The following is a 26922-nucleotide window of genomic DNA, read 5'->3' as shown; positions in this document are numbered from 1 at the left end:
CCTTCTATTCCTGGATTTTGGGACTACACAACCTTATTATATTTATTTTAAATACATTTTTATTATAAAATGCATAAATATAAAATAAGTATATAATAGTTAAATACTATAAAGTAGTATTAAATATTACATAAAATACATTTTTACATAGGCTGGATTTGATTTGTTGATACTTTATTGAATACTGTTGCGTGTAGGTTCATGAATGATTTGTCCTTCAGTTTTTCTTGTAGTGTCCTCAGATTTTTTTTTATGGTTCATTCCTAACATTTTGTATTGAGATATAATTCACATATAATAAGAGTTACTCTTATTAAAAGTGTACAATTCAGTGGTTTTTAGTATGTTTACATTGTTGTGAAACCATCACAACTATCTAATTTCAGAACATTTTCATCATCCCAAAAAGGAACCCTGTGCTCATTAACAATCATTCCCCATTTGCTTCTCCCCCCCATTCCCAGCCCCTAGCAACCACTAAATCTACTTTCTGTCTTTACAAATTTTTCTATTTTGGATATTTTATGAGTGGAATCATATAGTATGTGGCTTTTTATGTCTGGCTTCTTAGCAAAATATTTTTAAAGTTTCTCCATGCCATGGCATATATCAGGGCTTCAGTCCTTTTTATGGCCTTTATGATGGCCTTCCCTTTTGTGGTCTTGTGAACTAAAACATAGACTAACAACAACAACAAAAAAAATAGAATTCTTACTATAGCTATGAAATTGTCTACTTTAGGCAAATTTTAGGAGGAGAAATGAAAATAAATTAAGAACTTCAAGTTAATATTGGAAAACATTCAATTAGGAATTTCTCTGTGATTTTGAACTATAATGCAATTTTATTTCATTATTAGCTTTCTAACTTTCTAGGGTTTGTTTGTCTTATTGTGACTGTGGATTGTGAACATTACTTTTAAAATCTAGTGGGATTCAAGATTAAGGCCTCAGGGGAATTGTTTACATTTTTTAAAAGTTACATTTTATTGATGTTTTTATTTGCACAATAAAAACATTCTAGAGGATTCTCTGAGTGGTTGGAAAGTTTTGAAGAAAATGCAGAACTGTTTCATTTACCAGAATATTTAAGTTGCACATTGAATTAATTACTTAGTATTTATTAGCTGTCAGACCGTTTCCAGTGTTCTAAGTGTCTTGGGTGGATCAATATTTTAAAAATTCATAATAACCTATAAGATGAGTGTTAGTAATTATCTTTATTTTATAGAGGTACAGAAAAATTGGATAACTTGACCAAGGTCATATAGGTAGTAAGTAATGGAGCTGGGATTTGAATGTAAGCAGTCTGACTCCAATCATACCATTATCCTAAAATGCTAGTGGGTATGTTGCTTACATTTGCAGTTCAGCAAGCATGCCTATCAGTTCCTGAGGTGTGTAGAATGTTTTCCATATCATAGACTGCTTTCACATACAGTGTCTCATTTCATGTTCTCAACACTTCTAGGAACAAAGTTGAAACATACATACATTTTCTTTTGCATAACATTGTATTTCTAGAATTTTTGTTTAGATACTAAATGTTTGTTTATTCAGAGTTATATAATTAAAGATCTACTAGATACCAGGCAATGTATTAAGTTCTTTAGGGATTTTGAAGATGAATTATACTTGAATGCTCCCAATTTGAAAGAAAGTTAAAATATAAAGCCTGGTGCAAAGTAGAAAGTGCCCTAATAGAGAGAGTAGTGAGATGTTGTTTTGTACTGATACTTTCCTTTTCTCTTGCCTTTGCTAACTTCATTTTACCATCTGACCCTTAGAATTTTAAATCGGGCGGTTTGACCTTTCAGTTGCCAGTCAATAATAACAGTCTGAGGCCTGTTATTATTACTTTCAAAAAGGACGTAGAGCATATATATGGTTTTATTTGGTTTTAGGGAATGACAGAGGAAGAGGAAGACAAACTTTTGGCACTAAAAGACTTCATGATGAAATCTAACAAAGCAAAGGCCAATATAGTGGACCAGAGCCATCTTCATGATAGTAGTCAGAAAGGGGTAATTGACTTGACAGCCTTGGGTATAACTGGAAGACAAGTTGATCTTGTTAAAACCAAGCAGGAACCAGATGATAAGCGAGGTTAGTACATTTGTGTGTGTGTATGCGTTTAACTTATATTATTAGTTATTTCATAAGGCTACTTTTAGCTAATTAGTAGTAAAATAAAAGTCACATTTCTCAGATACGGAACTTTCAAATATGGTGAGTGACTCCATTATGTAGCAGAAAGGTTTGTGGGAGGAAAAGTGGAAGAGTGAACTAACAGTTAAGAGATTAAGTTAAGTAACTTGCCAAAATTATGGCTCTGTATGTGTCAGAATCAGGATTCAAACCAAAACCTGACTCCAAAGCCTTGCTTGTATAATAAAATCCTGTTGCCTCTGTGGAAATGTATGATTGAAGATGAAATTTTATTTTTAATCCTTTAAACATCAACCCAAGGCCAATAGTCTATATAAAATGAGATAAAGGTTTCTGGTTTGTTATTAGGTAATGCCCAGTCAATTGAAAAGAATAGTCTTAAATTTAACAATGAAATAACAAAAGAATAGAGACCAGAGAAGCCTCAGTCATTTGAAGTCTCAAGATTTAGAACTGTCAGCTCTTGTAACGATAACGTTGACACTGTATGAGGTTTTTAAGATCTTGAGCCTTCTTCCCTTAACCCTTTTTGGAGATATAGTCACTTCCAAGTCTATGCCTTTAAAAATTCCTCTATTCCAGTATCAGATTTTGAGGGCAACTAATGAATTATATTTAAACTTCTAACTGCCAAATTCGTGATAAAGATTTGCAACTTAATTATAGGTGCTTTACATCCATAATATGTAAAGCACTCACTCAGATAAATTAAAGAGAAAAATGCAAGCACTCTGAGAAAAAAAATAGTGAAGGATTTGAACATTCAAGTTAAAGAGATGCATATGTTTGAAAAGGCAAATAAAGAAATGCAAATTAGAATAACAAGATGCCATTTTCTGCCTAAGAGTGTAGCAGAGAGCGATGATGCCCAGAGTTAGCAAGGGTGTAGAGAAGCAGGCGTTTTCATACCCTGTTGAAGAGATTGTAAATTGAACGTACTCTTTTCAAGAAGCACTGTCCTAAGAAATAAGGACATACATACGAAGAAATATGTAGAAGAGTGTTTTCCCTGCAAAAAAAATATTGAAATATCTGGAAAATATTGAAGTGTTCATTAATAGGGGAATGGTGAAATAAATGTTCAATATATTAAGTAGAAGAAAAAGAAGTTGTGAAACAGTATATATAGTAAATAAAATGGTAGTATTAGTTTATGAGATTTATAAAGTTACGGGGCAAATCGTGTTATTTTTTGGTAATGCTAGAACTTAATATATTTTTCTAATTGGACAAAGGAATTAAAGATTTCTCATCTGTTTATAGTCAGGAGGTAGATAACAATTAATTTTTTATTCTGTTTTTATATCGTTTCCCGAGTAACTGATATTGCTAATAGAGAGGTCATATTTAGCAGTGTGCTCAGTGACATTTGAAAAATTTGAAAAAGTTGTTTTTATTTTTGGTTCTTCAGATGAAATGGTTATTTGAATTTGAGCTAACCTTGGGAAACTAGGAAACAAGTAGGTCTAATTATTAACACTATCAAAAGCCCATCTGTTGCATCTGCCCTAGAAATGAAGTGAGTTGATATATAAATGTAAATAAATTGGAAGTCATAAAGAACAAATAGGATTTGAAATGCAAATAGCATGTGAAGCCCCTCCCCCACTAGAAAAAAAAAGCAATAAAAGCACATACTGGTTTTAGAGGTTTCCTTCAGACTATTCTAAATCTGTTTTCATAGCTAGAAAACATGTGAAACAAGACTCAAATGTAAATGAAGAATGGAAAAGCATGTTTGGGTCACTGGAACCACCAAACATCCCACAGGTCCTACCTAAAGGGAGTGACCAGGAGGTGATTCAGACTGGGAAGCCGCCTCGTTCCGAGTCCTCTGTTGGCATTTGTGTCCCCTTGTCAACTTCTCCGCAGGTATTGTCACTTAAGCAATTGTCCTCTTTTTGTCTTTTTTTTTTTTTCTTTTCTCTCCTTTTATCTTTCAATCCCATTCTGCTTTTTTGGATGTTCAGAGGCTGTGTACTATACTGGAAAAATCAGTAGAGTGACTCGTCCTGTAGGAGGACATGTTTCTAACACAGGTTTATTTTTAATTTTATAGACAAGAGGAAATCTAGTTATTGAACACATCAAAAAAGGTCTTGTTTTAGAGTACTCACTAATAAAGTAATCTGAAATTATGGGTTGAAGAAATTATGAACTGTGTTTATAATTAGTCTGCAGTGAACCTTTTAAATCTCTTTTTATTCTTTAATATGACATAGTTATTTCTGTAAAATAGCAAGAATACTTCTGAGAATAAAAGTCTTAAGTTTGTCATGTGTGAGAAATGTCATGATGATTTTTATATATTTAAAATAAATTCGCAATTTAAGGTAACTCTTCTCTAGCTAGTCATATTTTAAATGAAAAGTATTAACTGACAAAATTCTATTTCTTTTCACTTCATGAGAATTTTAAACAAAAATGTTATTGCTGCACTGATAATTTATTTTAATAATGTAGAAGTTTGGAATGTAATATGTGTAGTTATAAACCTCATTTGAACTAGGTTTTCACTGAAAACATGTCATTGTATTTAAACATTTCAAAATTGGTACATTAATAAGGACAAAAAGCTGATACAGTGAATAAAGAGAACATAGGTACATTTTTATTATCAAATATACTTTACTTATGACATAATTACCTATAATTCTATTTGTTTTATAGGTTCCAGAAGTGACAAATGTCCAAAGTAGAAAACCAACAGTACAGGTTTTAAGTAGCACAATTTTACCATCCACTTACCAGATTCGGATCACAACTTGTAAAACTGAACTTCAGCAACTCATACAACAAAAGCGAGAGCAGTGTAATGCTGAGAGAATAGCTAAGCAGATGATGGAAAACGCTGAATGGGAGAGTAAACCACCACCACCGGGTAAAAGCACCACTGAAGGGAGTTGTATTCTAGCCTAGGTGCCAAAGCCTAGAATCTAATGCCGGGTACTGGTAATTACCAAGCAAAAGAAGTAAGAACAAAGTGTCACTTTGGAAGCCTAGAGGAATAAGCAATAAGTGAGACGTCTTAAGTCATTTGTGATGTTTGGATCTTCTAAGCTCTAGGGGCAACTTGTACTATCTTCTTTAGGCCACTTATATAAAGACGTTAGGCCTGTCTGTAGTCCAGTTTCTCCATTTATCAGGCTAGGTTTTATCTGCTTGCTTAATGTCATGCCACTTTCTCACTGAATATCAGGTTGCTTAGAGTAAACTTTTAACTTTTAATTTCAGAAGGGTTTAACATCTATTAATTTTAAAAAAGTAAAATTTTGAAAATAATGAATACTTCTACAAGAAAACAAAATCACCTACAACCCCACCATTCAGCAGTTATCAACATTAAGATTTCGGAGAAGCACTCCTATATTCTGAGAACATCTAAAGGAAATCTAGAGATATTTCATATGAAAATGTGGCTCAGCTATGTTAACAGACTTGCCCAGTTTAATGTGGTGGAGTTAGTCTTTGATAATAGATTTTCAGATTTTGAAAGACATTTTTAATGAGTTTCTGTAGACTTTAGTAATGAAAATTAGGTTGAAAATATTGAGGAGAAATGCATAGTGTGTTTACGTGTAGAGATTTAAAAATAATGTGAATTCCCAAGGGCTTCTATTGTGAACCTAGAAAATGCTTGTAGTGGTCAATGATTTAAAGATTTAGAAAATATTGTTAAGTGGTAAGAGGCATCTCTAGTCACATGAATTTTCATATCAAAATATTCTGGAATGTTTAATGTTGTTTCTGTGATATAGTCCAATATTATTTACCAGCCCTGCTTTAAAAACAAAAAAAGTTGCCCAAAACTATTTTAGGATAGAAATTGTTTTTATAAGTGGTATTTTATACTTGAGCGGAGCTGTATATTTTATTCAGTAATCCTAGAAAAGGTGTCAGATTTTGTGGTTCAAGAAATGTGTGATGACTGTTGGACTCTTAATTTTTTCTATCCACACTTAAGTGATTGCTTGAGATTGATTTTTTTCTAGAGGGAAATGTTCAACCTAGCCTGGTAGATTATCTAGAGTTTATGACATAGTGTTTTTGATCACTTTCAAATCCAGTGTATCCTCCTTAAAAATCACATCTAGATGTTCTTTCCACACATACAGGCTAGAGAGCCAAGGGGAAACAGTAAGCCAGGTTTGGCATTAGTATTGGTTTCATTTTTGTTTCTTGGTAAAAAGTAATTTTATCGTAAAATGACATTGTTATCACTTAATTAGGCACAGTGCTAACTCTTAATATAGTATGATCTTCAGCGTAGCTTTCAGTTTTGTTTTATTTTAACATTGATTAATATTAAATGTGATTAAATGTTATACTTAATATAGAATTTTATTCATCACCATTAAAGACAGTTACATGCAAGGACATGCTAGATACTGTGAATAATTCAGAATGGATAAGACATAGTTTCTGGCCTCGGAATTTGTAATTTATTATAGGAAATTAATCATAAAAAATACATAATAAAACAAGGGTAGTGATATCATAAAGAAAGTACTAGAAAATCCATGGGCATTCTGAGGCTCTAATTTATAATACCATTTATACTGACATGTTGATAGCATAGAATAAATGATTGCTTGTAGAGAGGAAATAAACATTGGGTGTTTACTATGGGCCTGGGATCGTGTTAGATTTTATACATCTCATTTATCCATATAGTGACCATTTGGATTAAGTAGTATTTTCCTCATTTTACATTTGAGGATATTGAAGCACAGATATTACTCTAAGATCAGACATATATGTGGTATGGTGGATCTGGGTCTTTGAGGCTTTCAGGCTCAGTCTGCCTTTTAACATTCCAATTTCTGTAGTTCAGGATAGTCATTATTTCTTGCTCCTAAACAAGCAGTTGGGTAGCAAGTGACTCTTGTGCCTTCTCAGACACTAGGGGTCTCCAGGTGCAGGCTTTCTAAGGCTATTTGAGCAACATTTAGTTGCTATCTTGGATGTCTTACTCAATAGATAATAGAGTCTGTCATGGCCCAGTAGACCACTCTGGATTGGTTAGCTGTTAGTACCCTTTGTATAGTTCTTATGATTGTTCTCTCATGGTTGTTGGTGATTATAGTTGCTGGGTAAGGGAAAGATTGTAAAGTATGATTTAAGATACACCCCTTTGTTTTTCCTTAGGGTGGCGTCCTAAAGGGCTCCTAGTTGCACATCTTCATGAACACAAATTTGCTGTGAATCGAATTAGAGTCTCTGATGAACACTCACTTTTTGCAACATGTTCAAATGATGGCACAGTGAAAATCTGGAACAGTCAAAAGATGGAGGGGAAGACCACTACTACCAGGTAAAATATGCCTAGCAGGAGAATCAGTTTATTCATTCAGTCAGCAAATACTTATTGAGTGCTTACACCGTGATAGGCACTGTCTTAGGTTCCAGGGATATAGCAATCATAAATGGAAAAAATATCTTTTTTGTGAAACTTTACTTCTAGTGGGAGGTGACAGACAATAAACAGTGTTATTAAAACATACAGTATGTTAGATGGTAAAAAATGTTATGAAGAAAAACATAATGGGAAAGAGGGATAGAGAATGCAATAGGGGTACAGTAGGGTAGAATTTTAAGCTGACCAGAGAATACCTCACAGAGAAGATGTCATTTGAGGAAAGTCCTGAAAATGATGAGTGCAAGAGCCCTGGGATATATCTTAGGGGAAAACGTTCCAGGCAGAGGAAGCAGGGATTTCAGAGGCCTTGAGGAAGAAAGATGTTTGGCATGTTTCAGGAACAGTAGAATAGCCAGTGTGGCTGGAGCAGAGTGAGCAGGAGGGAGGGGAAAGAAGGGCCAGATTACACTGGCCCTCGTAGGCTATTGTAAAGGACTTTTGACTTTTACTGAGTGAGATGGGGAGCCTTTGGAGGGTTCCAAGCAGAGGATAAACATGATCTGGATTAGATTTCAGCAGAATTACTCTGGCTTTTGTGCTGAGAATAGACTGAAGAGAGGCAGAGCAGAAGCAGTTAGGAGACCATTACAGTAATTCAAGCAAGAGGTGCAGGTAATGGGAAGTGATCAGATTCTGGTTATGTTTTGATGGTAGAACCAATAATATTTGCTGAATAGGTTAGAGTATGAGCAAGAGAAAAGTCAAAAATGATGGAATGATTAGCTATGTAAGAAAAACACATAGTACCATTGCCCCCCTGTTGTGGTCATAACTGAGATAATTTATGACTTGAAATCCTGAATATTTTAAATATGCACGATGCGATTTTGATAAATGTGATTATAAGAAGTATTTTAGATTTGTATTACTTTATAATTATGGCCCTACCCCATCCCCCAGTTCTCCCAGTCTCCCCATTCCCGTTAATTCTGCCTTATTCATATTTTTTTCTGTGCCTCGTTTAGTCTGGATCTGAAAAGAAAGCTACTAAAATCCTAATTGAATCTCATATACTTAAAATGACATGTAAGAATCTTCAGTGTTATCTTGTTATCAGTTCATTGACTATAATTAACCACAAAATCATCAAACAACAAAATATCTTGGATAGCTAAAATAATTCATAGGTTTACTGTTTACCAACCTGATATGATTTTGTGTTGCTTATTTTTTTAAAAGAGCTCTATATTTTTACACCATGCTTATTTTTACTTTCTTTCTGTCTTGCTATGACATTGGTTAAAACATAAATCAAAAACAGATAAAAGAATCCTGGCTCCATGTAGCAATTTTTTGTCAACATTTTATTATGAAGTTTTCAAACATATAAGAAAAGTTGAAAGAGTGTCACAGTGAACAACTATGTACTTGTCATGCAGATGCTAAAATTAATAAATTTTATTGTATTTGCTGTCATATAATTATCCATCCTATCAATTCATCTTTTAAAAATGTATTTCAAAGTATGTTGTAGACATCAGTACACTTCTAAAAATTTCAGCATGCATATCATTAACTAGAGCTCAGTATTGGCTTATAGAGTTTTTTTTCTTTCTGGCATGAAATTCATATGTTATGAAGTACACAGATCTTAAGTGAACCAATTCATGAATTTTAACAGATGCATACACCTGTGCAACTTAAACTGCTCTAAAAATACAGAACATAACCAGAATGTCCCCCTCATGTTCTTCCACATAAAATCCCTGCCTCCTCCCTGCTCACAGCCATTTTTCTGAAACTCCGCCATTATTAGCATTTTAATAAGTATTTTAAACAGCCTTTCCAATAAGTACTTTCCAAATGGTTCTTTGCTTTTATCATGATCAATTGCATTCACTGTCCCTTTTGTTAGGAGGAGCTTAACTGACATGAGTAAACTTCTCAAGTAAGAACTTGGAATCATCTATTAGCTTTGCAAAACTTTACTCATTAATTCTCAGTTTTTATCACAGAGCCATGCTTTCTATATCCCAGTGTTATATTTTAGGCATTGGTATCCAGGTGGCACATTCCAGAAAATGTGGCAGTTTAGCTGACTGTACAGTCTTTGGGAAGTTTGTATGACGATTAGGAGATTGGATTTCCCCTGGACCCAGCTGCTCTTTTGCTTTGCTATAACACCTGTTCTCTTATTGTTGAGTGCAATAGGCTTTGGCTTGGAGATGTTTCATTCAAGGTCCAGGGTACGAAAGAAGGGGAGAGAAGAGAATGTGTTGTTCCCATCACATGCCTTTATGAACCGATGAGGGGAGAAAGAGGCCATTATTATTGCCAGAACCAAGTGGAAGACAGCCAGTGACTGGGATAGAGCAGTAAAACTTGTGTGTTTTCTTAGGAAATGTTACTAGTACATTCTGACTACTGAGTCTTTTCTCCTATGTATCATGTTGGCTGACTGACTACAGTTCCCAGTCTTAACTTTTCATTGAATTATGATTAGTGATTTAGGCCACCTGGATCTTGGCTCTGCCATTTTCTTCTTTCTTATTTAAGTTTAATAGTTTGTCCCTTGGGGACTAGTTCTTGAAAATTGCTGTTTTTTAAAACTTTTACATAGATTTTTCAGCTTAATCCTTTATAGTATTCTAGATTATATTTTTTATATATGCTTCTTGTGCTACCCTATTTTTGACTCATTTAGCTTCTCAATTTTAGGAGAGATTGGTATATTTGGTATTTGTTGAATTAGATGGTAAAATATCTAAGTAGAGTTTTGTCCCAATGAAGAATTGAAATAATTGAGGGGTATGCAAGAAAGTTATCAATGTTAGGGTTATATATTTTAGAGTCCTTGGTAGTGTTGAAAGTCAAAGTTTTTGAGTATGGCTACTCTGAAGAAAAGGGAGTGCAAAGGGTTATAAAGACCTGGGAAAGCCTGAGACCTAAATCTTAGGAAATTGAATTTTGGGGGCAGGAAGAGGTCAGAAAAGGAGAGAAGAAACCATTTAAATTTGATATATTAAACTGCAACAAAAGAGAGAGTTTTAAGAAAAGGACTTACAGGCAGCTCTGAAATGCAATAAAAAAGCCAAGTAGCATGAAAACCTAGCAAGGCCAGTGGGCATTCTCATACAGTGTATTTGGGAGAATGTAGTTGATACAGCCATCATCCCTGAAGGGCTTTTTTACATTATATATCATATGCCTTCATGATGTCCATATCCTAAGGAAATAAATAAGAATAAACTCAGATTTAGTTCTAAGGCTGTTCACATTTTCTTTATAATAGTAGAAAATTAGATGCAAACTAAAGGTTTAGCAGTAGGAGTAAAATTGGATAAATAAGTGATGGTGTGTATAAAACTGATGTCATGGAAATAAATTTTTGATAACAAATACATTGTGTGAAGAAGTTGGTTTAAGAAGAGCACATAGGGTTTCTGTTTTTGGGATGACAAAGTAAGGACTTCCAAAAATCTGCTCCTACACAAAAACAATGAGTACACTGACAAAAACTCAAAATCGACTTTTTCAGAATTCTGGAAATAGTCCTGCATCAATCTGAAGAGTGTTATTTAAGAAAAACAGCTGACTCTCAGAACAGTGAGCCCTGTGGTCCCTAATTTCATCTCCTTCTACCAAGCTCTACAGTAGTTTTCGAACACTAACAGTCCTACAACTATGGTAGCCATGAACATCAATATAGTAGCCACCGAGGAGTGATAATGGCTTTGGAACTCCCCAAAAGCCTCATTTTCAGAAACTTGTCACTATTTGACCTTTCTGCCAGCTTGCTAAAAAGTTTCATTCTCAGGGTCTGTCTTTATTTGATCTGGCCTGTACCTTGTTCTTTGAGAAAAACTGTATCCACAGGACATTTGTTGAAATTATCATGCTATTTGTTTAACATTGCACTGCCTGAAGTGGCATTAGCAGTTGCAGCTAACCAGAAGCTGACAGATTTAAAAGGACAAACTAGAGAGTGGGATGTCCATAGGGCCTTTGAAAAGTTTGGATGTTTTTGTGAGTGTCTGTAAAGCCACACGGATGTGCATGGTTGTGTACATACCTAAGAAAAAACTGAGAAAACTCTGAGTTCTCACTTCTGGCTGATCTTGAGACTGTGCAAGCAGGAAATGAAGGATAAGACAGAGTTGTAAAGTGCTTTGTTGAAGGTATGCCACAAAACAGACCTCAACAAAGGCTGGAACACTCAGTTTAAGGCATGTAAGGAAATATTTGTCTAGTTATTAGCTGACCACTAAGCTAACGGAACAAAAACTTCAGAGGCCACATATGAGAAAGAACGTAGACTTTATAGACTTAGTATAGAGGAGTCACTAAACAAACATAACACTGGAATTTTATTTCCAGTGTTGATACATATTAATTAGAATGCCCAGTTTTGAACAAGAATTTACAAGTAAGGCAAAGAAACAGAAAAGTATGGCTTATACACAGGAAAAAAAGTAGTCAGTGGAAACTGTACCACAGTGATCCCAGACATTGGACTTTCTAGATAAAGACTTTAAATTAGCTATTAATATACGTTTAAAGAATTAAAAGAAACCACATCTAAAGGATTAAAAAGGAAAGCGTGAGAAAAATGTCTCTCCTAATAGACCCTATCAAAAGGAAATAGAAATAATAAATAGAAAATCTGGAGTTGAGAAGTACAGTAACTGCAATGAAAAACTCACTCGAGAGCCTCCACAGCAGATTTCAACAGGCAAGAAAAAACCAGGGACTTGAAGACAGATCAATGGACATTATCCAGTTAGACATACAAAAACTAAAAAAGGATAAAGAAAAATGAACAGAGCTTCAAAGACCTGTGGAACACCATCAAGTGTACGTACCACCATACACATAATAAAAGTCCCAGAAAGTGAAGATAAAAAAAGGAACAGAAAGAATATTTGAAGAAATAATGGCTGGAAACTCGCCAGACTTTATGTAAAATATTAACCTGCACATCTAAGAAGCTCAGTGAATTTTAAGTAGGATAAAAATCAAAGAGCCATATCAGACACATGATAAGCAAACTGTCGAAAGACATAGAATGTTGAGAGCAGTGGGAGAAAAGTGACTCATCATGTACAAGGGAGCTTCAGTAAGATTAATAGCTGACCTTTTATCAGAAAATGGAGACTTGAAATCAGTGGGATTAGATATTCAAAGTGTTGAAAGCTAAAGACTGTCAACCAGTAATTCTATATCCAAATAGATGTTTCTCCAAATAGGACCAATATGTATACAAAAAGGTGTTCTACATCATTAGTCACTAGGGCAAGGCAAACCAAAACCACAATGTGATACTACCTCACTCACACCCACTAGAATGAGTATAATAAAAAAAAAAAAAACAGTGTTAAGAGGATGTAGAGAAATTGGAACTTTTATACATTGCTGCTGGAAATGTAAAATGGTGCAACAATGGAAAACACTTTGGCAGTTTTGCAAAATGCTAAACATAGAGTTAACTTATGACTCTGCATTTTCACTCATAGGAATAAACCCAAGACAGTTGAAAACATGTTCACATAAAAATCTATCTACTGCGTTCATAGCAGCTGTATTCATAATAGCCCAAAAGTGGAAACCACAACGTCTATTAATTATCGAATGAATAAACCAAAGGTGGTATTTCCACACAATGGAATATTATTTATCCATAAAAAGGAATGACATACTCATATGTGTGATAACATGGATAAACCCTGAAAACATTATGCTAAGTGAAAGAAGCCTGATCCAAAGGCCAGACAGCATATTGTATGATTTCATTTATGTGAAATGCCCAGAATAGGCAAACCCGTAGCAGTAGAAAGTAGGTTAATAGTTGCCAGGAGCTGGGGAGAGGGAGCATTGGGGAGTGACCGTTAATGGGTATAGAGTTTCTTTTTTGGGGTGATGAAAATATTCTGGAATTCGAGAATGATGATGGTTGCAAAATTTAGTGACTATATCATAAATCCCTTTAAAAGAGTGAATTTTATGGTAAGTAAATTATATCTCAATATTAAAGAGGGAGGGAAGGTGGGGGAGAGAGTGAGAGTGAGCGAGTACACACAAGGGAGAGCAAGAGAACCCGCAAATGTGAGAGACCCAGCATACTGGAATTCTCATCTCTCTATTACTTGTTCTTGGCTCTCTTTACTCATCTAGCATACTGAATGGGTCCCTGTGGGCTCTGGTTTGAGACATATATCCACACAAAAACATATGTATATGTGTTTATAGTAGCATTATTCATAATAGCTAACAAGTGGAAACAATACAAATGTTCATCAGCTGATGAGTGGATGTGCAAAATGTGGTATAGCCACATGATGGGGTAATAATTGGCATAAAAAGGAATGGATGAACCTTGAAAACATGATGTATGACTACATTTATATGAAATATCCAGAATAGGAAAATTCATTGGAAATTTAAGGGGAAGGGGAAGATGGAGACTGGATGTTAATGGGTGCGAGGTGACTTTTGTTTTGGGTTTCTAAAGAATTATGAAAATGTTCTGGAATTAGATACCGATGTTCTATGCAGAATTCTGTTAATATACTAAAAATCACTGAATTATACACTTCTAAATGTTTTTAAACTTTATGATATGTGAATTGTATCTCAACAAAGCTGTTATTAAGAAAAAGTGGACTAGAGAAACATTAAAATACATAATTTATGATTCCATAGTTATTTAAAAAGCAAATATGAATATATTGTCATATGTGTTGAACACCTTTTGGAAGAATATATTACAAAATATTGTTTCTGGGTGATTTATATATTTTTACTTTTCTATATTCTTTTTGTGTTTTAATGTATTATATAGTAAAATGAAATAAATTATAGAAGATAGAGGTTAATAAATTGGTGATTAGGTGCTTGTGACCTTTTAGAGTATGGCTCCTTAGAAGGATGAGTTTGCAGCCTATGTGGAGGGTAATGAAAGAGGGAATTAGTAATAATGGGAGACACCCTGTGTAGATCAGCTATTCAAGAACTTTGGCAGTGAATATGAGGACAGACAGCTTGAGAGGTCAGCGTGTTTGTGGGAGAGACTGAAAATTATAATACTATTTTGCATTTATGAATGTTTTATGGTTTATTTGAGCTTCACTATGTCCCAGTTAGATAATTGGGCACTTCTTGTTTTGTGTATGAGTAAACAGATACAAAGTAGGTTAAGTGGCTTGATCAAGATCATATAGATAGTCAGTAGTGGAACTTAGCTCTTTGATTCCGTACCAGTGCTGTTCCTGCTGTGCCAGATTATAAATAACTGAAGGGTGAAAGGGTAGAGTTTAAGGTATTGCAAGAGTGGAAGAAAAACTGGACCAGAACCACAAGTATGGGAGTTCTAGTCGGAAAGGAGGATGAACAGTCTTTCTGTAATACAGAAGTGTGTGAAGATGGCCATTTGAAAATAGCAGAAGAAAAGGTGCTTTTGAGGGGATTTTTGTTTTTGTTATGAGATCAAGGAAATGAAATGGACCTCAAAGTAGTAATTTTTTTAATAGTCGTGTGGATATTTATTTAATATTAGCAGTAATAATGCTCTTGTGGCCTTTCAGAAATGCAATCTTATTTTCCTTTTGTGCAGATCTATTATTACATATAGCCGAATTGGAGGACGTGTCAAGACTCTCACATTCTGCCAGGGTTCTCACTACTTGGCCATAGCATCTGATAACGGTGCTATCCAACTTCTTGGAATCGAGGCTGCCAAGCTGCCCAAGTCTCCTAAAATTCATCCCCTACAAAGCAGGTATCTATCTTTTATGTCTTTTAAACTGCATTTAGTGCACTAGAGTACTTTAAGCCTCTCTTCCCCATGTAGTTTGGATCAGCTGAGGACCTCGTACATTGAACTTCTTTATTTAAGCACATGAAATAAGGCTCTGTTTCCAATTCAAATCTATTACATGTCATTAGTTTTAGAAAACTATGTCTGCATGTTTTATTTTCTGCCAGTTTGTCAAAAGATCAGAAGGGCAACTTTGAACGTGGGGCTCGTCCCAGTCTGGAATATGTCTGAGTGATCTAATTATCAGTTACATTTTTTGTCTCAACTACTAAAAGCAGAACTCTCACTGGCCGATTTTGAGAATATGAGTGTTCTTCATGAAAGAAAACTTAAATGTTGCTAGCATTTTGTCACTTAGCATTAAAACCTCTGAAGTTGATGGGAACATGGAGTGTAGCTTTTAGTCAGATGATTTGCTTATTTTAAAACAAAATACTGGTTTTATTTAAAATTTCCTTTACCACAAATTGTGATTGCCCACAGATTAAACACTTTCAAGATAAGATCCTTAAATATAAAGCAGAACGGTTTTTCAGCTGACCAGTATGTGTCACTGAGGATTTCAAAGACAAGTAAGATATGCTTTCCAAGAAACTACAGTCTAGGGAGAGGAATAGAGCACTGAACTGATGATTTCAATACAGTGTGATAATGTGCTATATTACAGGGATGGGGAAGCAGTTTGCAGGGAATAGGGAAGAAGGCCTGGAAGAGGTGAAGCCAGATATAAGTTAGCGAGCCAAAGTAGGGCAGTCAAGTAGGGCATGGAAGGCAGAGGTGATGTACCCCACTGGAAGAAAGTGGAATGATCAGATGCTTATAGTTAAGTGGATTATAAGTCATGGCCATTGGGTAGCTATGACAGAAAAGGATGTTTGTTGGATCACCCAGGATTTTATTATTTGTATTGTTTTATGTTTATTATTTTGTTTTGCAATTAAAAATGTGTTATTTTTAATATAGTCACTAAACAGATTTGGGCAGCTTTTGTCTAAGATATATGTGGCTTTTAACTAAACAAAACAAAACAAAAACCAATACCTGCCAGTTTCCTTTAAAATTGTTTCAGCAGAGGATGACTGTACAGCAACATACCTACTGAGTTCCATGTAAGTTAACGAAGAGCTGTTGGCAAAATGTGTTGTGTGGTGACTGCTGGCAGTATACACACAGAGACGTGCTCATTCTGTGCATTGCTGCCTCTCAGCTGACAGCACTTTTTACTATGAAAGTTATTATCTTTTCCCTAAGAAAGCATTGATTGTTCCAGGATGTTTAGTCACTGTGCGTGACAGCAGTGTGTTCCAAAGAAACCTTGCCGTGAGTCCTTTTTGGGGGTGGGGGTTGCTTCAATTAGATCAACTTTTGTCATGGGTTTTAATAATTAGAATTTGTGGCACCTTTTCACATTTTATTTGGCATTTGGACTTTTCATTATCTTTTTAGGGAGAATATAGTTTGTATTAGAATGTGAATGTAATTGTTTATCTAAGACAGAGGTCAGCAAACTGCAGCCTGCAGTATGGCCCATAAACTAAGAATGATTTTTGCATTTTCAAATGATTGTAAAAAAAAAAAAATAAAGAATATGCATTAGAGATGTATGTGACTTGCAAAGCCTGTATTTACTGTCTGGCTCCTTACAGAGATGTTTGCTGACTCTAGATCTAAGAGATAAAACTAAGTCTAAGTGTATGCAAAAGCATATGTCCTGATCAAGGAGGCTGGCTAGTAAGTTTATGATATTTTTTTTAGTTTAAAAATGCCTAAGCTTGAAAAACAGGTTATATCCATACAATGGATATCAAAAGAAATAAACTGACTTATGAATCTTATTTTTTCTAATGAAAGAAGTCAGATCTAAAAGGCTATATATTGCTTGTTTCCAAATATATGACATTCTGGAAAACAAAATTATAGAGAAGAAAACAGAACAGTGAGTCGCCACAGGTGGGCATAGGGGTTGACTACAGAAGACCTGCACAGGATAATTTTTGGGGTATGGAATTGTTCTGTATGGTTGTGTGATAGAAGATACATGGCTATTCATTTGCTATTCTTAAAATATTTCTTTGCATATATTTGCATACGATGGCTACACAGAACTGTATATCACAAAAAGTGAATTTTACTGTATATTAATTTAAAAAATCAAACACATGTAGGGGAAAAGGTAGAATGTAGTCTGATAAATCAGTCTGTTTGTTATACGGATAAATCATGTAATGACATCGAAGAATATGGGGAATAAAGGAGCCAGCCGAATAACTTTAGAAAACAGTGGTTTAATACTGCAAAGCCTAATAACAAAAGGAACTGAACTCAAACATTGTATTCTATTTGGTTGTTTTTCACAGGGGTTGTGGTTCAGCAGTTCTAAAACTATTTGTGTACTAGGGTTGAAGAAATAAGTGACTATACTGTAGATAATGAGAACCAGGTTTCTCACTGTTGAAGAAAGAAGTTATAGATAAGGAAATGCTAGAATGAACCCTGGTAATGGATGGATATCAGTATGGGCTCATGATATATGTACAGTTGGCCCTTGAACAACATGTGTCCGAACTGCCTGGCTCCACTTACACACAGATTTTTTTCAGTAAACACAGTAAATGTATTTTATTTTCTTTATGATTTTCTTCATAACATTTTCTTTTCTCTTTCTTTATTATAAGAATACAGTACATAATACATATAACATACAAAATATATGTTAATAAACTTTGTTATTGGTAAGGCTCCTTGTCAACAATAGGCTGTTCAGTTTTGGGGGAGTCAAAAGTTAAATGCAGGTTTTTGTGTAGGGATCAGTGCCCCTAATCCCCTCAGTATTCAAGGGTCAGCTCTGTGTGTATTTACATATACACACATATACACACAAGTAACAAGATAGCAATACAGATATGTCTGCATGAAGTGGTATACATAATATATTTTGTAGCTCTGACCATTGTGGGGGACTAGAAACAGAGACACCCCCATAGCTGTGAGCACTTAGAGCACAGACCTTGGTTTTTAAATAACTATTCTGCAATGAAAGGAACCAGGGCTTCTTGGAGAACTGGTTGATTCCAGGGTTGGGGCAGGGAAAATACAAGATAAGTGGGGCATCTTGTGATGCCAGAAAGTTAGGAAGTGGTCAAACAAGCACATTGAAAGGGCATTGGAGCCAACCTGAGAGAGCTGCCCCTGGCCAAAGTTGGAACAACTTAAGCAACAAAATAAATCACGATAGTAGTGGGTTATAACTCAAAGAATAAAATATCTGTGAGTCCATACTGGTATAAATAAATAAATAAACAAGTTAATGGAGAAGTGACTCCTCTTCCTTGCTTCTTTGCAGAAGAATTCTAATCAATAAATATAGAAGGAATGAGGGAAAGAGAAAGTCTTCATTAGAAGACCATAGGCATTTCCCCTAAATATTAAGTTATAAATGGAAAAATAGGCATTTCCCCTAAATATTAAGTTATAAATGGAAAAATAACAAGTTTACAGTGGAAAATCCTGGCAGACACTATCAAGCTTAACGTCACCACTAATACGTACTAATATCAGGTACTCGCTTGTATATGCACTGAGACGGGCATGCTACTTCTCTGGTCTCCTTCTGAATAAGACATAAGCTCAGTCTATTTGTGAGGACACATGAGGTAAACCGAAACTGAGGAACATTCTATAAAATAACCCACTACTAGTCTTCCAAAAGGTCATGAAAGAAAAAGACTAAGGAACTGTCAGGTTGGAGGAGACTAAGGAGACATGACACAAATTCCATGTGTATTTTGGTTTGGATCCTGGAACAGTAAAAGGGACTAGTGGAAAAACTGATGAAATCCTAGTATGTTCTGTACTTTACTAGTATTGTGCCAACGTTAATTTCTTAGTTTTGATAAATGTTCTATGGTTTTGTAAGGTGTTAACATGAGGAGAAGCTGAGTAAAGGATACACAGGAATTCTGTATACTATTTTTGCATCTTTTCTCTAAGTCCAAATTAATTTTTTAAAAATGCCTCAGCTATCATTGTCCTGATGTATCACAGAGTTTTCATTTCTTGACCATGGTTAGAATGTAAATTCATCTTACTAGAGACTAGTGCTATGTCTTCAGCGACTAGAAAAGTCTTTGCCTTTTGCTTTGTGTATTTCTCTAGAATTCTAGATCAGAAGGAGGATGGCTGTGTCGTGGATATGCATCACTTCAACTCCGGGGCACAGTCCGTTCTGGCCTATGCCACTGTGAATGGTTCTCTGGTTGGCTGGGATCTCAGGTCTTCAAGCAATGCGTGGACGTTAAAGCATGATTTGAAGTCAGGCCTCATAACTTCTTTTGCTGTGGACATTCACCAGTGCTGGCTCTGCATCGGTAAGCTTACTTTCAAGTCATTGAGTTTGAATGACACTAATGTCTGGAATTGCTTCTTAGGAAAGCTTCTTACTTTTCTTCATCGATAATTTTTCCCCATCTTTTTTCATAATTATTATGTTATAACCACTTGTAATTTAATTTTTAGAGTGAAATTAGTGTCCCAGTGCATAAAACAATTTCCTTTTTGTTCTCAAATGAGCCTCTATAATCATTATAGTGATCAGATTTGCTGGTATTCTCTCATTCTGCCAGGGAAGCAGCAGGCTTGGTTCAGTAATCTCAGGCAAACTACTTAACTCTGAGTCTCAATATCCTCATCTTCAAACAGGCAAATCCTTCCAGGGGCTGCTTTGAGGATTTAATGAATCGAAAGCATCTATTACAGTGTCTGGTACAGGAGAAGAACTCAATGATGATTTCTTGCTGTATTATTTCTCTCTCCCTCCCTTTCCTCAGAGATTGCTGCTTTTCTGTTTTAGTTTCACGTTTTTTCCCCCATAGGCCTTTGAACTTGCACCTTGAGAAAGTACCTCATCTTATTTTTTTCCCCACTTGGTACTCTTTTTCAGAAGAATTATAATCTACTCTGCTTGAAATTTGATTTCTAGATTCCCTTTCATTTATTATTGTAAAATATCTGCCTTTTATTACTTTTTATATATAGTTTTATGGAATGCATTATTTTATTTTATTTTTTTTGCTTTTTGCCTGAATAAACTGCACAGGTACAGGAGATGGCCTAGAAGAGTAGATATTAAATATTTAGCATATTAACAAATGGCAGTGATGGCTCTCAGGTACCCTGATCATCTTTTGAGGAGGGCAGGCAATGCTACCTGTGGCTATTTGAGCCACTGTCCTGGAGTGGGACAGGGTGACAAACAGAGAGATCCTGTTGCCCCTTTGTCTTTTCCCACCCTCAGTCTCTCCACTGGAATTGGAGACCAATCCAGGAAAATGCTCTGTGCCTCTGTCACAACCAGCTGCTTAGTGTTAGAGTAGGCATTATTCTTTTGGGATTAGGGGTTAGGGGAGCTTCTCTTTGTGTGGTTTAAGTTGTCATGGGCAGATGTGCAGGGACTCATTCTAGTTTCTGCTGTGATTGGACACCCATACCTGTTTCTGGAATGTCTTAGAGACAAGTGCACATGGAAATGATTGATATCTGAAGATAGCTACAAAGCTGCTGCCACTTTAGGGCTCATAAAGTGATCACTGAATGCCAGTAAAACATCTCTGGTTAGGCATTCTGATCATTTTGACTTACCAAATTCAATTTTTATCTTCTCTAGACCTTCCGTTTTGTGTGTGTGGTGTCTTTGGCAATAAGTGTCGGTAATTAATGAGTTATTCATTTTCAATTTATATGTGTTAGACACTTCTGTAGTAGCATTGTGATACGTGCTTTATGTCTTCGTTATTTAACAAGTAAAGGTGCTGTTTGGAACTGAGACATGACTCAATTTTAAAATACATTCATACTAAGCTAATGCTATTTATCCTTTGTGTACATGTTGCCTGATGTGCTTTAATTATTAGATGGTAATCTTTTTGTTTTTTTTTCCTTTTAAGGTACAAGCAGCGGTACCATGGCTTGTTGGGACATGCGGTTCCAGTTGCCAATTTCCAGTCACTGCCATCCTTCCAGGGCTCGGATCAGACGCCTCTCAATGCATCCTCTATATCAGTCCTGGGTGATTGCAGGTAAAGTGGAGGGTTGGCTTTCAGGTGTTGGAAGATTTTCTTGAAAGCTGCATAATACCCTGGTCCCAGTATTCATGTTCTTAGAGTTTTTACTTTACATATGAACAGATGCTTGATTTTGTTCTGATTTGATTATGAGAGTTCCCACCACTAATATCTCACTGTCATTTCATGTTTATTATGTTTAAAACTGATATCAATCACCATATCACCTTCCATTCCTGTTTGCCACTATTTCGCCTTCCATTTGTTTTCTTTCTCCTATATCGTTTCTTTCTCCTATATTGTTAAAGTTGCCACCATCTTTCTAGAAATACAAGTTAGAAACCTTGACTCAACCTTGTCAATTGCCAGTTCTTGTTGATCTGTTTCTATTGTGATTCTTGCAAGCTTCCTTTCCCTTCCCTCCCCTCACTGGGTATTCAAATTTCCTTGTACAGATTCTTGGGAAAGACACTTGGGCAAGTCTTTGAAATTCACTTTTCTTATCTTCAAAATGTGGTTAAAAATACTAACCTAGCAGAGTTATAAGAATTTGAGATAACACATGTCAAACACATAGCCCAGCACAGAATTAGTACTTGATAAATAGTAGCTCTTGTTATTCCTATGTTTCCTCATCGGTCCTTTTTTGTGTCTAGGCGCTTTCTAGTCCTATCTCATACACTGCTGTTGTTAAATTTGACCCGTCTAAACTGACAACTTAGTTTCCTGTCTCAGTTCCCTCACCACTACATCTTACTCTGAGACAGACCAGCTCTTCCTATAGTGTTCTCTCAGTAAATGGCAGCTTTTATGCTAGATGCTCAGAAAGAAGCCTTGTATTATCCTTGATTCTTTTCTCTTATTTCACTTCCAGTGTACCAGCCAATCATATATATTCTATCTTAAAATATATTCATAATCTGACCATTTTTACTGTCTCTCTAGTCCAAACCATCACCATCTTTTGTCCCTATTAATGCAATATCCTTGTAATTCCCTGCTTTGATTCTTACCTCTTAAGGCCATTTTTCCTTCTGCTCAGTACCTTCCAGTGGCTTCTTATTCCAAGTAACAGCCAAACTCCACCTTATGGCCCGAAGGCTTTATGGAATCTATCCCTGCTGCCTCTCTGACCTTCTTTATCAGTCAGGGTTTCAGCAGGAAACAGATGGTATACCCAAGCTAGGATAATTTGAGGAGGATTTCTTTTCAAAGAAACTATTTACAAAGGGTGGTTGTAGGGGCATCATAACATTAGTTCAATGAAATAAGGCTAGTACCAGCAGAGTAGCAGTGGAAGAAGAGGCGATGGTTACTGGAATTTGGAAGGAAGTTGAGAATGCCGCCTTGAGAGGAGCATTGATTTTGAGGTGAGGGATACAACCAGCCTGAGGTGACTGCCTTGACTTTCATCCATCCCTTAATCTCCTACTGGGGCTTCCATATACCTAAATTAGTTAACTATGACTACTGTAATAAATTAACACAAACTTGGTAGCTTAACACAGATTTATTCTTTAACAGTTCTGGAGGTCAGAATTTTGAAATGAGTTTTGCTGAGCCAAAATGAAGGTGGTAGCAGGGCTGCATTCCTCCTGGAGGCTCTAGGGCAGAATCTAGCCCCTTGCCTTTTCCTGCTTCTAGAGCTACATATGTTGGCTCATGACCCCTTCTCCATCCTCAATGCTAGCACCATAGCATCTTGCTTCATTGTTATTGCTTCCCTCTTCTAAGGATTGTGTTTGCATTTAAGACTCAGCTGGACAATCTAGGAGCTCCCTTGCCCTTAATTCTCAAGGCCCTTAATTTAATTACATCTGCAGAGGCACTTTTCCATATAATATTCACAGGCTCTAAAGATTAGGACCTGGTTAGTAGTGGTGGTGGGGCATTATTTAGCTTACTATAGGCCAAACCCATCTAGAAGTCAGAGGGTACAGGAGCCTGCTAATGTGGTTCATGTGCTCCAGCCTTAGAGTGGCTAGTGGAAAGTGACCAGCACTAGTGCCCTTTTTCTGCTAATCTCCCGTGCTCAGTCTGCACCAGCTACACTGGCTTCCTGAGCCTTTCATTTTTTCAGTGTGGTCCTCACTAGTATGTAAGTTCCATGAAACAGATTTTTTTTTTTTTAATTGTTTGCCTTCTTTTGCTCAGTGCCTATGACACTGACTAGCTCATGAGAAATATTTGTTGGTTCAATAAATAATGAAGTCTTGGGTATTGTCACTCTCCCTGTTCAAAAATGCCTAAGGGATGTCTCTCTTAGACCTGCAGTTCCCTTTTCTATAATCTTCTGCTCTTTCCTCTTTCCAACCTTCATCTCCCACTCCTTCCCGTCACAAATGTGCTTCAGTCGGACCAACTACTCATAGTTCTCCAAAACACTCAGAGATTTTTTTTGTGGTTTTTGCTCATTCCATTCTTTCTGCCTGAAATGATTTACCTGTATCCGTCCAGCTTTAAAAACATCTCTACTAGGCAACCTTGATTCTTACCCGCTGGATATGATCTTTTCCTTCCTTAAGTTCAGGTGGAACTTTGCAGTTCTCTTTTTTGTTCTACTTCTAGACTGTAGGTTTCTTGAGGGCATAATCTGTTTGTGATTTGACTTTCCACCCCACAATTCTTTCTACTTGGTTAGATACCAGTAAATATTTACTGATAGACTATTCAAAACATTTTTTTTGTACTCCAGTTAGGTGACAGGGTCACAATCTTATTTAAAGGTACTAGCAAGCATTTCTTACAGGATGGGTAAAAATGGAAATGGGTAAAGGCTGACTTGGATTATCTACCAAGCTGTGAAAGCTCTAAGAGCGTAATTCTTATCTGAGTAACGTTCTGGCCTTTGTTTCCCTTAGCTGTTCAGGGCAACAATGAAGTGTCTATGTGGGACATGGAGACTGGTGACAGAAGATTCACCCTCTGGGCCAGCAGTGCACCACCACTTTCTGAGTTACAGGTTTGACTCCAGTTTTTATTATATAGGGTAATATAATTTCCCATGTTCCACGCACTTTCACATATTCAAAACATTAACCCAAAAGCCTAACAGATATCATTTGGTAAAATAAGGATTAGGATGCCATTGCTGTATTAGGTGTTTTAGTTATTAGCTCCATAAGGTTTATGATGTCTTTTTGGAACCCCAGTAAAAATCTGGGTTCATTAGAGAAGCTGAGATTGATGTTTAGATCATTAAAAAATGGAACATGACCTTCTTACATTTACTTTTGTTTCTAATTCTCATGTTGCCAAGGGTGCTTCATTGGAGCAAAAGATAGGAAAGAACTTTCCTTTCTCCTCTAGTTGAGGTCCTTCTCATCTGAAATAGAAAATTTTAGGAAGCTGAACAGGCTTTGCCTCTTTATTCAGAATGATACAAAACAAATGCATTTTAAAGTCCCAAAGAAGTATTTAATACATACCTAATCTTCAGTTAACCAGGGGCCTATAAAGCCAGTGACAGTTGACTTATCTCTAGAAATGGCACCATCATTTATGGAATACACTGGTATCCTTTGTTTGACTCATTTCTTTCTTTTAAGCCTTCTCCTCACAGTGTTCATGGTATCTACTGTAGTCCTGCAGATGGAAATCCTATCTTGCTAACAGCTGGCTCAGACATGAAAATAAGGTATAGTCTCTGATAAAGAATACTTTATGCAACATTTAAAAGGGGAAGGCTAATAAAATGTGGATGGATATTACAGTTAACACTAGGGTGTTATAGATATTAGCAATCTCGTAGTGTTTAAAATCACCCACATCTTGCAAGGACACCTGTTAATACTTCATTTGTAACTAATTTTGTTATTCTAGAAAAATCTCTCTTCCTAATACAAAAAAAATAAGCTATGTATTGAATGTAAGCTAATGATCATTAGTTCCTCCCCTTCTTCAGAGATTATCACCATCTATTTCCCCTTCCCTAGGTTTTGGGACTTGGCTTACCCAGAGAGGTCCTATGTTGTTGCAGGAAGTACTAGTTCTCCATCTGTGTCCTACTACAGGAAAATAATTGAAGGCACCGAAGTCGTCCAGGTATAAGCAGTCTTTTTTTCCTTCAACTTTTGTAGGCATAAGAATGGCTTTCATAGACACTTGAGTTGATTAAAGTAAATGGCTTTGGCGATTTTTCAAGTTTAAGAAATGTTTTTATTTTCTCATGGCTTTTCTATTTTTTAACTTTTTATTAAGGTATAATAAACACCAAAATTGCACATGTAAGTACACAGCTCGAAGTAACTATACCTTGCTCAGTCCTTAAAGGTGCTTCCTTATAAAGTTGTCTTATTATTTTCCTTAAGATCATTCAGCTAGTAAGAAGCAAAGCTGGGATTCAAACCTGGCTATTGGGACTCTAAAGCTTGTGTTCTTGAGTTAGGCAAAAACTTCAAATGAAATAACATACCTGAAAGTGCGCTTCCTTCGTGACAAATAATAATGAGCTTTAGAAATGTTAAATAGTATTCACTTCCATATTCTGGTTATTTATACCTCAGTTATATGCTTTCCCTTTTGATTTTGACAAAAAGTAACATGCATAGATTAGTGGCCTATTCATAAGTTTTTCATATTTGTCAGTGGCCCCTTATGGAATCTAATGACAGGAAATCTAGAATGTCATGTTTCCTCTTTACTCCTTTCACTCATTGTATTCACAAGAGGTAGAATGTGGTACAGGCTTTTAACTTCTGCCTTTCTCCTTCACTTTTAAACAGGAAATTCAGAATAAGCAGAAGGTAGGACCAAGTGATGACACCCCTCGGAGGGGACCGGAGTCTCTGCCTGTGGGACATCATGACATTGTCACAGATGTTGCCACATTCCAGACAACACAGGGCTTCATTGTAACTGCTTCTAGAGATGGGATTGTTAAGGTATGGAAATGAAACCTAATGATTTGTATAACTTGTAATAAAATTATAAATATAACTCAAGAGAAAGGTATTTTTAGATAAAGAACAGATTAATTTACTTAATTTTCAAAATCATGTCTCTGTTAAATGTTTCATGATAAAACAAATCCCACCCAAGGTGGTTAAGGAAGTTGTACTTGATTAGTATTCTTGTTTATATCTCTTCGAGAATTGGCCAGACAATGGACAGTATCTGGGACTTTGTATTGAAAAAAGATTGTTGTGTGCTATATAATGTAAACACATTTTTGCTATTAAAAATGCTATTGAAAGCAGCCAATAAACTGTATTCAAGCATCTTAATGGTTTTTGTTGGTGCTTTTAACAGTAAACCTTTGAAGAAATAGAATTGGTTATCACAAAGAATCAGTGACAGACTAGGCCTTCCTCTCAAATCTCTGGACTCTCAGTATTATGCTCTTTCTGCTATAATCTTTCTTCCTGTGTGTTTTATAGCCTGCCTGATTAGTTATTTAACACTAGAACTGATCTCCTGTGTATCAGCTCTACAGAAATCTTAGCCATCATTACTGTTTGTTATAGGCTCTACTATAAATTCTGAAAAGCCCAACAGCTTGGTTTTATCTAGTGTAGATTATGT

General features: G+C 35.8%; 1 protein-coding gene across 3 annotated transcripts in view; it reads left to right on the top strand.

Annotated features, from left to right (window-relative positions):
- The window catches only part of PIK3R4 (phosphoinositide-3-kinase regulatory subunit 4), a 62322-nt gene extending 35698 nt beyond the window's left edge, over positions 1–26624 (top strand). For 2 of the 3 annotated variants that reach the window (XM_039837111.1, XM_039837112.1), the window contains 11 exons: positions 1904–2105; positions 3853–4040; positions 4839–5049; positions 7317–7482; positions 15137–15301; positions 19496–19707; positions 21283–21414; positions 24261–24361; positions 24948–25036; positions 25335–25443; positions 26124–26598. In XM_039837111.1, the coding sequence (XP_039693045.1) occupies positions 1904–2105; positions 3853–4040; positions 4839–5049; positions 7317–7482; positions 15137–15301; positions 19496–19707; positions 21283–21414; positions 24261–24361; positions 24948–25036; positions 25335–25443; positions 26124–26294 (1746 nt within the window). In that variant the 3' untranslated portion in view covers positions 26295–26598. Of the gene's footprint in view, positions 1–1903; positions 2106–3852; positions 4041–4838; positions 5050–7316; positions 7483–15136; positions 15302–19495; positions 19708–21282; positions 21415–24260; positions 24362–24947; positions 25037–25334; positions 25444–26123 lie in introns of all 3 variants that reach the window. The other variant, XM_039837110.1, reaches the window with a different exon arrangement.
- The last annotated feature ends 298 nt before the right edge of the window (positions 26625–26922 follow it).

This window comes from Pteropus medius, unplaced genomic scaffold (assembly GCF_902729225.1).
Source record: "Pteropus medius unplaced genomic scaffold, Ma_sr-lr_union100, whole genome shotgun sequence".
Classification (NCBI taxonomy): domain Eukaryota; kingdom Metazoa; phylum Chordata; class Mammalia; order Chiroptera; family Pteropodidae; genus Pteropus; species Pteropus medius.
Note: the sequence above shows the minus strand (reverse complement) of the source record. Positions and strands in the feature narration are given on the sequence as shown.